The 14,273-nt window shown below is 38.2% G+C and overlaps 1 protein-coding gene across 1 annotated transcript in view; it reads right to left on the reverse strand.

The window, feature by feature from the left end:
- Positions 1-14,273, reverse strand: part of SMS (spermine synthase) — a 35,158-nt gene that overhangs the window by 3,080 nt on the left and 17,805 nt on the right. Inside the window, exons 6-9 of the mRNA XM_009321135.1 lie at positions 14,049-14,138; positions 12,889-13,003; positions 12,257-12,336; positions 2,886-3,001 (exon numbers count right to left, since the gene is read on the reverse strand). Coding sequence (XP_009319410.1) covers positions 2,886-3,001; positions 12,257-12,336; positions 12,889-13,003; positions 14,049-14,138 — 401 coding nt within the window. The remainder of the gene's footprint in view (positions 1-2,885; positions 3,002-12,256; positions 12,337-12,888; positions 13,004-14,048; positions 14,139-14,273) is intronic.

Raw genomic sequence — 14,273 nt, forward strand, 5'->3', positions numbered from 1 at the left:
AATTTATTAATACCGCCTGCAAATCTCCAGGTGGTGCATTTTTTTTGCATTGCAACCACTGAACAAACTACAGAAGTGCTTTGGGTATAGTGGTCAAAACTTTGATCAGGAGTTCACCAAGTTGGGATCGCTCTTGCTCATCTTCTCAGTTGTAAAGTAGCAAGCTTGAATAAGACAGACATCCAGCTACGTAATTTGTGAATCCCTAACACAGACACAATCAGACACAAAATTCATACTGAGATGTTCAGTAGCTGAACACTAGGTGTCCAGGTATCTTACTGGGCAAAGATTTAAATGTCTACTGCATCTTAACTGCCTCAACAGGGGTTCTGTTGAACGCTCATTTAAATGCATCTAAATTTTGCCTAGGCTTTTCTCCAAAAGCTTCTGCAGTGTTTGCCTTAGGTACCTAAACACTTTTCAGAAAGCAGACCTTTATGTCACCCAGACTGAGCTAGGAGCAAATACAGAGCAACTGGCAGCTCTATCAGTGCTCTTTTGCTGCTCCTCTGATGGGAGATGGACCCAGCTTCAGCAGAGTCATACAGAAGCTATGCTGAAACCACAGATCTGAAGTACTCCTGGCAGGACAGACAACTGATACTCAAGAGCCCTCTTGTCATACTGGGCACATGAGAGAGGTCAGAGCTACGTAATTCCACCTGCTTCCGGAGAAGCAGACGTGAGGATGAGACATGAACATCACCTTTTTTAGAGCTACAGCAACAGCTACAGAGTAAGGCATAGATTTCTGGGATTTATGACTTAGTAAAACCACATAAAGATATATGCTCTTCTTTTACACAGCAAGGTCACACATGCTCCAGATGGGAGCCTCCATGTTCACCATAAAGTCTTGGTGGAGACCTCAGAGAGACACACGCTTTCCTTAGAGAACTGGCTTTTATGTCAACAGCTACTTGAATTTCAGATGACCCCCCCCAGCAACGCCGGTAAACACCAGAATTTCAAGTAACAATTACACACAACAACAATTCTTGAAGTAGGCAAAACAAGTAACAATAAAAAGTGATAAGCCAGCTTAGTACTTTGGCTGTATTCAGGCACCCGTGCAGGTAACTTTTGATCAGATTACAAAAACAAACATTTGCGTAAGTGAAAACATTGGTTCAATGGCTCAAGAGATTTCAGGCACTTAAATGAATGTCACAAGTGTGTCACATTCTTCAGAAAAAAAAAAAACCCTGATTTTTGATTTCTTGTCACAATTCTACTGTAAACTATCACATCTCTCAGTCATCTGTGAAACAGCATTTAGGTATAACCTTTCATTCAGATACATACTTCTACTTGGAAATCTTTAAGTTTCAAGAAGAGTGATAACTTGTACCTGAAATGCAGGTAAAGGGTTATCAGAAGTCCAAGGCCAAATTAAAAGTTAGAGCAGTTACTTTGGGCTAATCTGAAGTCATCAGGATGACTACTTCTTTAACATTCTTGTACCTATACCATTATATCATTAATTCATTCAGAAAAAGCAAACTAGTGAAGCCTGCCCCATTTCTCTAAGAACTATTCACTTTCAAGCTCCATTATACCTATTTAATGGCCAGTTTTAATAAGTTTATTGCTAAAAATATTTCATATTGTTAGCTTACTAGAAACATTTAAATGTATTTTTCCAAGGAATGAAGTGGTATTTGCTACTCAATTCTTTTAGAAACATTTATGCATACTTCCAAATGAACAATGCAATAAGTATTTAGAAGACTTTGAGGATGCATACACTTCAAATCGCATACATGTCGCATTAAGGCCTGGCAGTTGTAAAAGCAAAAGTAACTTAACTAGTTTCTCTAAAACTGTAAGCTACAAGGGCTAATATCTTCATATCCTCTTTCACTCTTTTTTTTCTTGAAAATGTTAAGATCAAATCTGAGTTTCACCGGAGAGCTGACAATAATGAGAAACAGGAGGAGCTTGTTACAGTCCAGGACAGCAGGCTACAGCATTAAAACAGTATCAAGATTAGAGACAGAGAAGGGAGGCAAAATGAACACACAGAAGAAAGGCTGTAGCAGTTTCACACGCTTAACGTATTATGCATAAGCAGATCCTGGAAACATCTCTCCTGTCAAGAGAGGGACAGCCACAGCAGGCATTACCCTGCAGAAACATTTCCTGGGAGATCACACAAAAGTGGTAAACATGCCAGAGAAATGCAGCCAGCAGAACCACCCTATGGCAGATCAAAATGCCCCTCTACAGCTAATGGCTTGAAGCCGAAACTTCTAACTCCTTGTATAACTTGCCTGCCACCCACAAAATGAAGAAATTCTGATGGAATATTTTTAGGAATGGGATGTTGCTGAGAAACATGTATCCTCCTCCATTTGGAATATTTTTTTCCAGTAACACTAGCTAGTAATGATTGTTAGGAATCACTTTTTTCCCCCCGTTAAAAATCCAGTCTGAGCTGTATGTTCAAGAACAGATCTATCAGAATATTTAAAGATCAGGATCATGCTAATCTGTATGAAGTTAGTTTGGTTTTTTTTGTGAAAGAAAAAAGGATAAAGATACAGCGTTACCAGAACTCTCAGGCAGTACCCTCATCATACAGTTTATCCTACATCACATAAACAATACACTTGGAAACACTCAAAAACACTAACAAAAACACAGCCTGATCTTGAAAGGTGCTGATCATTTCACCAGCTGTGAATTTATGGCACCTTTAAAAATAATTCCTGCAATTACCCTCAAAATAAAACCACAGTAGTTCATTTACTATGAAAAAGCGTTAATAGTGTTTAATTTAGAACTGCCTTCTTGCACTTCAGTTCATTACCTCCAAGCAATCTAGGCTTGCTTGAGTTATTAATACACACTCTCCACTCTTTTTCAGTCTTTAAGGATACAATTCCATGTAGGAGGGAACGCACACAGTTTCTTTTGAAAACTCCACAGGACAATAAAGCCTGCTGAGCTGTTCTTCATACAGAGTCAAGGCATCGGTCAGATTGATACAGTTTCCCTGAAGAAAAAAAGAAAAGTCCCAGTTACAGTCAAACAAATAAGCAAAACTGCAGATGAATATATACATTGACATTAATGCAAGGCTCCCACATACTTCAGAAGCAGATACATGCTGTTATTAATATTTACAAGGCAAATACAGAACAGCTTGTCTTCATTCCGCCTACAGCAAACAACAATTTGTATCTTTTCAAGAAAGGGTAAGTATGGGGGGGATTATCTTCTCATTAGCAGAAGCAACCATTACATTAGGGCTTCCAGTTAAAACAGACCACCATGTGTTGTTTACCTATAACATCTACTCAATAACCATTTTCTTTATGATTGCTTAAATATATTAGTAAACAGTATTACAACATCCAGATTTTCTCAATTATTTAACATTGCCTAGGTCTTAGAACGTTTAAATGCACTATAAAAAAAACCCTATAACCTATTCATTTTAAACAGATTCTTCCACAGAGCAATACGACAAAATAAATCAGATTATACAGAAGTTCTGTGGCTGTAGGCTACATAGTCTTGAGTTTCTGTTTATCATACTTCTGAAAAGGAAGTAATTCCTATGGTACTTTTTTCTTAGACCCGTGTCTTATCTAAGAATATTAGTAGTATCCTTTTCTGAACAAAATAAAAATCAGTGCTTAGATGATTTCCCTCTAACAGTGCAACTATGAAATATCAGACATTGAATTCCCAGACAAACCAATATTACCCAAACAAATCATTCTTGGAATACAAACACATCTTGAGGATTACAAATGGTGAGGAATTGAGAAAAACCAAAACAACTCCTAATTACAAGCACAACCTTGTCCAAAGTTAAGTATTAAGAAGCAGAATTTACTGCCACATATACCTGGGATGCCCATATAGAGAAAGCTCTAATTAGAAACGTGACTATCCATATCCATAATGGGTTTGAAGATTTAGGGATAGTGAGCCCACAGAACACCAGACTAAACACAAACTACCCCAAGCAATAAAAGTCAGTTGTGCAAGTCTAAAAAAAAATTTCTTGTCAAGTTTTTTGCCTTTCTTGCCTACATAAAACTTAGTAGGCTAGCTGATACTTTACGACCTTAAATACAATGATCTTAAGAGTGTGGCAAATACAAGTTATTTGGACACTGATTTAAAATGGAGTAAAGTTGAAGATAGTCACTACTGCACTGTCTACAAGTTACTCAGCTTTTGTTTTCCAGGTACAAGACACTGAATAAAGACCCACCAAATATGAATGTACTGTTGCTGTGGCACAGCACAGAGACAAGACATTCTGCAATTCTGGTCAAGGAGGAGATGTTAGTGGTCCTTGGCACACTGACAGCCAGATGAGTTCATTTGTGGTCTTCTACCTCCACCACTTTCATGAGGAACCTTCAGCTCAACCTATAGGCCCCAAACGTGTGCAGCATGGTTGGGCACCACTACACATGAACAGCAAATTATATGATGATGATGAATCTACCCTGACCACACAGCATGTGCAGATCTGGTCATACATGGGGCAGGATGAGACATCTTCAAGAGACATGTGTCCCCATCCTTCCCTAATGGTTGGGTTTACTAGCTTATACTATAAATGCCTTTTACCTTGACCTAGCACAAAGCCTACTTTCTTTCTCTGATTTCTAATCAGTAGAAACAGAAGCATTAGCTACCACTTCTCTAAAATTACTTTCAACATCAAAATCCTCAGCTTTCCCACACATTTTACCACTTCCAGTGGAAGAACAACGTTTACACCACAGAAGACAAAAAAGACAACAAAAAAAGAACTTTCATGTTAATGAATACACAGTTCCTGGTAACATAGCATATGAGCCAAAGTCCCACAAAATTATGGCAAGAGACCTGAGACACAAAAGTTTGCTATTTATCTCAGATCACCAGAACGTTAGTCTCAGTGATACGAGGATATGCATTAGACAGAAAAAGGTCTAGTTAAATCAAAAAAGGGAAGAAACAGTTACTTACTAATACAGCCAGCTTCTCTGGTTTCTAGATGACTCTTTCTGTTCATGACTGGACAGGCCAAAAGCCTTCCAGCATAAGCACTTCCAAGCAGAGTACTGCTTTTGATCTTTAGAAGCCCTGAACTTTTGCAAGAGACAAGAACAAGAAAGCCTAAAGCAACAGACTCCACCTATGGAATTCCAAAGAGACCACTCTGCTCTGAATGACTTCTGGAAATGTTTGCGCACGCACACACATTTTTTTTTTCCCCCCAATTACTGAATGAGGTTATCTTGCTCCTTCCTGCCCTTAGATAATGTAACTTGCATCTGACTGAAAGAATGCAGATGGTTCAAAGAAAAGAGCTAGTTCTAATTAAAAACTATAGCTCTCTTACAGTCACAGACTTCATCCTACTGTTCTTCCTCTTAATTTTTTGCATCACGCTCAATGAATTTTTTGCATTGTGCTCAAGTTTTCACAAGTGGAAAAGAAAACCTCAACTTAAAAAATCCTATACGCAGCATCTTAAAAATATCATATTCTTGAAAGCTCTCTTTCAAAAGATCTTGCATAAAACGTGTTTGATTATCATTTTGATCATATTCCACGAACAAACGTGTACTTGTTGATTTGGTAAAAGAAGATGGCATGCTTTATATTCAATATATCATATTTGTGTTTGGGTATCAGAAAAGGGAAGAGGTTTGTAAAAAGGTAAGAGATGAACACTAACTGAGCACAACTGCACAAAGCACAACAGTGAACAGACCACTGTTGTACTTGTTTAGTAACCTGTTATTATCCGGGGGACTGTAGCAGTTATTTGGTTCAGCTGCCCTTTACCAAACATATAATTTTGTTTCAACATCAGACTGAATGCAAGAGAAAACTAAAAAACAACCTGTGTGTGTAATTTGAGTCATAAATAGAAAACACAGCTAGGTAATTTATGGAGCATACCACTATTACAGAGGAAGTTTAATAGGATACACAATGAGATAGAAGTATCCAGTTTCCCAGCCTGCCTCTTCAGTATTTCATCCTTTCTCCCTTCTCGAGCAACAGAAAAATCACTGCAGACAGCGTCGAAAAGTTACAGGAACAACAAAACATGCCAATAAGCAATTTTTACCTTTCAAACCCACAACTCCCCAGTCTCCAAATCAAGATCTTACCTAAAGGTTCAGACATCCCCACCTGGCTGTTCTACTAACCTCTTCTTCTGGAGACACACCACAGGATTTTATAGTTCTGCACAGTTACAATTTTTTTGTAATTATTTGGCTTTACTCAACAAACAGCTAAGAATTCCAAAAATCAAATCTACAAAACTTAGATGAACTTATTTCAATGAAGAGAAAAGTTATTGAAAAATCACTATTATTAACACCTTTCTATAAGAAATGCCCAGCTTTATCAATTAAGACTACAGTGTTGATAACGATGTCAATCACACTTAGATGTGTGAGACAGGGAACCAAGCCCAGAATGCAATACAGTGATCAGTCTAATAACCTGTGTTCATTTTAACTCCCCCTGCCTAATGAAAATAGTTATGCGGTAGAGCAATACATTTTTTGTTCTGAACAGCCAAACTCAAACAATAACTAATATTGAACAGTGTTTAATAAGGTTAAAGCTGATGACTCAATTATACTTTTTCAAAGGGAAATAAGTAAAATCAGACTTTCTCCCACACTGTTCAGTCAGTTTTCAACATATACAAAAACCCTACCAAACTCCTCTGCCCAGCCCCCCTTACTTAATCTTTGTTCCACGTCAAACAATTTGACAGATAAGAAATGGGGGAATGCTAGAAGTTTTTTTCTCTTTAACAAGCATCTGACATGAACGTATTTGAGGTAGTTTTAAACTTTGAGATTAACCAATCTGTACTTATAAGACCTTGTTTAAGACTGACGACTCCTGAACTGTTTCATAGCCTTTGCATTCTGAGTCTGCTCAGTGCTCGCACACACTTCGACAGCTCATGCCCATCTCCCAACACCAATTCTCCTGGGCTTTCATAAGGCATACATTCTGTAGTACCATGGGTTTAGTTTTCAGGTTGCTACAGTACAATGCACAAGTTTAAATAATTCCGTTCCGGGCAGACAAAAAACATTCCTTAAAGTAGTAAAAAAAGAATTTGTTTAAATGAACCCTATAAGTTCCAGTTAACTTTACCGACCTATAAAGGGGATGTGTCCATCAACTGGTTATAGACTGAATTTAGGCCACTATGCTTCCCTCCAACCTTAGAAAGTAAGCTAGTAACTTGAAAGCAGATGTAAGGGTCCCTTTCCATACTTGCCCATTTCTTACATGTCTTTCTGATGTCTTACCCTACATGTCATTGCTACTGGACATCCTTGTTTGTGACAGTATACTAGAGAAGTTTAATTTTTATTTTTAATTTAACATGGTTTTCTATTTTTATTTTGTAATGACAAGTGCCAGAGTTGAACATGGCCAAGGTTGGTTTTTTTCCTTCCTCACTTCAGAGTGACTAAGAAGCAACAAGATACATAGAGCATGAGACACCTAGCATCAAAGCTAGGTTTGAGTTTTGGGTGACAGGGGTGGCTTTTAAGGAGATAATGGAGGCAAAGCTGAATAAAGGTATCTCCACTGGCCAAACAATCAATTAATTTAAAACTGAACTCTCAGTAACACAAGGAAATGAAATGTCTGTCCCTTAAAGACTCCCAAACTGCCAAAAAAATCACAGAGGCTCACACAGGGACATACATCTGTTCTTCCAGCCTCTTTTCACATTGCAGTCAAGGAGTACCCTGCTCCCTCTTTGGAACTGCTAATTAGAAAACCCACACAGCAGCCAAAAAAAGGAGTGTAACTATGGAGCAACATCACAGTGGTCTGGACATTTAGAGGGCAGGGCAACGCTGTATTAGAGAGCGGCCAGGAAGCGACAGCTTGGTGAAGGGCCACATGTCCGCGTGGGAGACATCTGATCCCTTGCAACAGTAGTTAGTGCTGCTTGCTGGAACTCAAACCTGTGAGTGATCCGAGACAGTTCTATCCTGCCTGGGCTGGATGACCCAGACTAGGAAGGAGCAGATTCCTGTTCAGAGGTATTTTTGAAGGTTCCACTTCATAAACAAGCTGAAAATGATAGCCTGTTCAACCTCAAAGGATTAGATCAGCAGAGCAAATTCTTAGCACAGAAAGAGGCATTTTCCTAGCTACACGTAATCCACTGACACAGAGACAACCTTACAAGCAGTCTCTGCATCTTACAGAGCATAGTTTCACAGCTGTTGGGACAATCCTCACGTGCTACTTGGAAGGCACAGGATTGTGATGGTTAAGAAAAAACCACAAACATATCACACTAGCATCTACAAGTACACATACTCCAGCCGAAAGTAAAAAAAAAATCACTTGGGCAAGCTAAAAAATCATACTGGCTTTTAGAAGGTCCAATAGCATAAAACACACTTAACGTGTTCAGAAACAAGTCACTGGAAAGGTCCATTAGAGAGGAAACCAGACCTCAGGATACGCCAAGTTCTTACACCCTCACTGACTCCCAGTTCTCTCCCCTGTGATGGCTGGGAACCTGCACCTGTAACTGGCTCCCCTTGGAGAAGGCAACACTGAGCACCTCACAGACCCAGACCCACATTACATCACTAAACACTTCAAAGCACCAGCTTCAGAAGGAGAAAGAACAACAGAAATATAGCAAGCCGTATGACCCTTAAGCATCAGAGTAGTGGGATTATGTTCAACAATAAGTTTTCACAAACAAGCCTCAAGTCTTAAACTTACAGACAGGGCTGCAAGTGCTACATGCTAAGGGCCCTAAAGCTCACCTCTATCTGTCCAGGTCCTATGTAGGCTGCAAGGCTTTCAATATGGATGATGCAGCTAAAAAAGCAAGGACATGAAAAGCAAGGCTGCTACTCATACAAGTAAGTTTTTGTTCTCATTGTGATTACTATTTGTGGATGCATAGAGCAAGTATGGAGGCGTTTTTCTCCCTGATATACTTGAGCACAGACTTACAGCAGCAGAGAATGAGATCCATGAACTGTCCTTTCTATCTTTTCAGAGCTGAAACAAGCAAAAAGTCCCTCCTTCATCCTAAAATTGGCCACTTACGTTCTTGCATCCCCTAGGAATACAAATAAATAGTCTGAAAAAACCTTTCACAGGCAGAATCTCTATAATGTTAATAAACTGCTAGGCAATATTAGTTATCAGTCTCCACCTAGTGGTGAAAGGATATTATGCATTAGCATTTGGAGACTGCTTTGAGGATCACCATGGCATCCCAAGGGGACACTCAGGTGTGTTAGAGTAGCATGCCAAAAAAAATAATTCTTTTGATGATCTCAGATAAAGTATATCTATATTTTATATAGATATATCTAGAGCTAGACAGCTCTAGACCCTGCCTGCTGACAACTCCTGTGCTGAAGAGAACATTTTCCAAAACTTGTGCAGAGCTCAATGAAGAGGTGATGAGCATTTCCATTTGTTTTTTCCCAGCAGTGGCATTTAGAGGGTCAGGCAGCAATACAGTATGTGAAAGGCTAGCATTCTATGAACAGAAATCTACTGTTGGGTAAAGCATTTCTTGAGCATTGAAATAAATGACATTCTAACGAGATGCACAAGGTAACCCCTGCAAGCAGAATTATCAGAGGACAGGCTACAAACTACAGAGGACAGAAGTTTCAAACATTAGTACAACATAATGTCAAGGCAGAAGCAACTATAGCTACTGGCCAGTAGCCAACAGAGCAATGACCCTTTTGCAGCACCTTTCCTATGAGACATTTCCTCATCATAGCAAAGGTCGGGCTCTAACAAATAGGTGGACATTCCCCAGTCACTTTTCTTGATGATATTTAACATATTTTACATTTTAGAGAACAAAAATGCAGTTCAAGAAAGCCTGGGGGTGGAGGGGCACACAATTTTAAAATGTGGATTTTAAAAACACAACTGCCTTAAAAGGCATGCGATTCCTTCAGGAAGTAAAGTACAGCCTGTTACCCAAGATAAGCATCCTGGAAGTAGACAGTTGGAACAAAGTAACTTAATTTTCCAATGTTAATACACAGAGCTAAAAAACCCTGGCATTTAACAGTTAACACATCAGAGCATTCAAAACCAGTTACGAGTTCCCAGTGTGCAACTAAGTTCAACTACCAAAGTCAGTAGTGGTCATGTTTGAATTTCTGTCCATAGTCTAACCCAATCCCTTGGATATCCAGCTTCAATTAGTTTAATTCAAAACCTAATTTAAAGAAAGTTATAGACAGCTGATTTTATTTAAAGCACCCCTAAAAGTCTGTTCTTCCTATGATCAGACTACTGAGCTTTGAGGGTTTTTCTGTTTGTTTGTTTTTAAATCAGGCCCAACTGGGAAGAGGCCACAAGGACCATCAAATGGGCTGGGTAGCGTATCAGCAGATATATCAAAAGCTCTGATAGCTGTTTGCCCCAATATTAATTTTCCTTTTGTCAACACCCTCAGGAAGACTAAGTTGCCAGACTACACTGCTTCTATACTCCAGCCCTTTCACTGGCTACCAGTTAGCCAAAAATCCAAATTCAAGCCACTTCAATTTTAACATCATTTCTTTCCCATCCTGCCATGTCCCACCTTGTTGCTTTGGGACTCTGAAACTGATATTGCACAGTTTCACAATGGCTTAAACCCGCCAGGGCCAGTTCAGTACTGCTGTCCTTTCTTCCTGTGGAAGCAGAGATGCTGGACAGCTAGCGGAGTTATCTCCTCCCATCAGAAGAGGACAGGCAGCAGGACTGCAGACTGTTGAGACTGCAGTCTCAACCTCCATTGGTTTCAGCTGACACAGAACAACCTCCCTGTACCCTGGCTGCAGCACAGCCATCACTCCAGCTTTCAGCACAAGCTTCTTCCCAGAGTCCTTCTGCAAAGTCTGACAGATACCTGTCCACAGACATACATTTACATACATTCTAATGAAGTCAGCTAGTCTCACTATGTATGTTACAACTATGACAACTGCAACACAAATGCTTGCTCCGTCCAAAAGATGTAGTGTCCTTTCAATATCAGTCTGTCATAAATATTTCCACTATTAACAGAATAGAAAAGCCATTAAGATTTACAGTGCGATACAAGCATATTAGTCATATCTTACACTTCAACCACAAGATAAATTATCTTGCCCATACAACCACAGCATTTTAAAATAAAGCAGCACATTAAAGTTGCCAAAAACCTCATTCCATGAGTTTTGCATTTCTTTACAAACCTGTCCAATTTCACAGTAAACCAGTTCCTTTACACACCTCAAAAACTCTACACTGATAGGAACAGAGTTCAAATGCATAATTTTGGCTAGGTTATTTCAGAGCTTAACAAGATTATTTCAAAATGTTGTACTTAGATGCTCCACACATCAGAAGACTAGTTAAGTTATGGGCATGACAAAAGAAATACAACTTCGGAGACTTATACTTCATTCAACCGTCTGCTGGGTCTTGTCACGTTTTTGTGCAATTGCACACAGCTTTGTGGCATTCCAAATTCAGGATTACATACAGAAAGGATCTTCAGACGAAAGCCATACCACAATTACATTATCCATGAGGTGGCTATACTGTAGCAAGTATACAAATCTGAAGTTATTTAATGCAGCTCTATTTAAAAATAAAAACTTCACACACAAGGGCAGAATCTTATTTATGACTTTATAAAATACAATGCTTGGCATTTTGTGAAGTAACAAACATATCCAAATTTTCAAAATCCATTTTGCAGAAGCCAAACCAGTGACTTGCATTAGGAGTGGATAGCAAGCAAAAAGAGAGTATTTACCCCCAAGTGACTAATTTGCTCATCCCATTGCACCTATGTCAAATTCTTACACCTTTACAGATGACAAATTTTCATGTCTTACACTCTACAACTGGAGACATCAGCTTAAAAACCATGTATCTGTTTATAAAGTACATCTGTTCTGCTTTTCCAAGAATTGCTTACAGCTAAAATATTTAGTATGCCTAGCTGATTCTTGAAATTATGCTTTTAAATTCAAAGACACAAGCACTACAAATTCAGCTGAAACAATGAAGAAAACACAAGTCAGTTAGCAAAGCCCAAATTTCATGCAAATATCCCTACTGAGTCGTTAAAAGGAGAAAACCAGCTTCCTAGTAGATTTTTAGTTAGTTGGTTTCATTTTGTCCCCTTCCCTTTTTTTACCTGAAAAATGCAGATGGCAATACATATACAGCAATACTTTTTTACATCAAAATATCATACCTGTGTGAAGTATTTTCCATCTTGTTTCAGGACTTTCATTGAGAGGTCAAGAATCAAACGCAGAAATTCCCATGTGGAATCTGCATATAGAGTATAATTTAAAAACAGACAGCACATTACTGGCTTGTTCACTATTACGTATTCAAGACTTGCAACATATCTACTGTTTAAAAAGTGGCTAACCTATACCTTTAAAAAAAACAAACCAAACAACAAACCAACAAGAAAAAAACCAGTAAAAAACCCACACAGCCCACACTTCCACCATCATTGCCATTGTGTATCTCTTTCTTCACAGTAATTTTCCAGATGTTTCCAAGATATTACAGAGTGGGGAAAAATTTACTGGAGTGTGAACTCCCCAAATACTTTCAAGAATTACATGAGTTCATATTATTCTGGAATAAGAGCACAATTTAAAAAAGTCCTAGGCACTTTCTAATTTTTTTTCTAACATTCAAGAAAAATTCAAGAAGAACAGATGTGTTACCATCATTCTTTGCCTCTCAAATTTGCTATTAAAAGTGCAAGAATCAAAGTATTTTTGTTGCAAACTGCCAACTATCATGCAGCAGAGGGGCAGAAACATGGAAAATCCTCAGAATTTTAGGAAAATAAATTAGAAGATTAACCTTCTTCTGGAGATGTGGAGATTGGCACAGCTGTCAGATCATTAATTACATAATCAAACATCCTTCCTTCTTTGGCATACCTCTTCAGTACAGGAATGCAGTCTTCAATTAGAACCTATAAGAATGAAATACTGTAGCTAGTCCTCAAAAAAACCCTAAAACTGACCAGATAAAAGGAAAAATGCAGATTCACAGGAATTAAGAGGAGGGGAAAAGTACAAAATTAAATATGCATTTAACTTTGGGCTCCATTTTCAACTTTTTACATCACATAAAAAGGAGGAACAGTTGTAGGAATTATGACAATGACAACATAGGCACTACAGGACTGAATATCCTAGCCCTGTCACCCATTGCTGGGTGACCACTATTCTACCTACCAAATGGTAATAACAGTTTAGCAGTCCCCCAACATATGAGTAAAATAAGGTATTTGTATGAAGGGCCACTGACTCATGCAAAGTAGCATGTGACTTCTCTGTTTCTTTTTGCATGCTTTTTTTAGCTCATACCTGTAAACTAGTATGTGAGAGCACCTTAAGGAGCAGTAATGAAAACAAAGAAAAGATTTCCAGTGAAGATGTCCGATTACACCTGGGCTAGTTTGGAAGCTCTGTCAGATGCAGCACACAAAGACTTTAACTACAGGGATGCATGAATTTTTTTTTTATTATTTTTAATATACTAGCACTATAATGGTAAGAGATTTTGCCTGCAAATTAAAAATAATTTTAAAATGTGTATTACAAATTCAGTTATTCTCAACAGTACAGGACAACTAACTTAAATACATGTTTCTTCTATCCTTTCATCAATTTAAGGAATGATGTTTAACACTTCATCCTTGCTGCTATTTCCTCTTCATTTGTAAGCTATGGCAATAAACATTCTCCTATTTCACATTCCTTAAAAGCTATATGGAATTATTTTTAAAAGAGTTTGAAGATGCAGAGTTAAAATATTGACACTAATGTACACTTCCAACACAAATCCCACTGCCAGCTATTAAATTTTAGAAATGTCATAAAAAAGGAAAAATCCTTCCCAAAATTAAGCAAATTCAGAAGACTTTTCCTCAAAACTTTGTCATAGCAGTCTTCCAGGCTATATATAACTGTATTTGAAATACTACATCTAATGAAAGAAAAACAAAACGTTACCTGATAGCACTCTCCTTCTAGATTGTCTAAGACATCTCCGCATGTTTTACGCATGTATTTTTTACACCCGTCGATCACCATTTGGTCAATGTTTGAAGCTAGTTAAGGCATTCTACATTCCAGAAATAATACAGGTAACAGTTTCTATTTCTTCAGAAATAAATTCTCAAAAAGGTGACATTCACAGAGGAATAGTAACATGTAACATGGTATACGTATTGCAAC

The sequence above is a fragment of the Pygoscelis adeliae genome, unplaced genomic scaffold (assembly GCF_000699105.1).
Source record: "Pygoscelis adeliae isolate BGI_AS28 unplaced genomic scaffold, ASM69910v1 Scaffold53, whole genome shotgun sequence".
Lineage (NCBI taxonomy): Eukaryota > Metazoa > Chordata > Aves > Sphenisciformes > Spheniscidae > Pygoscelis > Pygoscelis adeliae.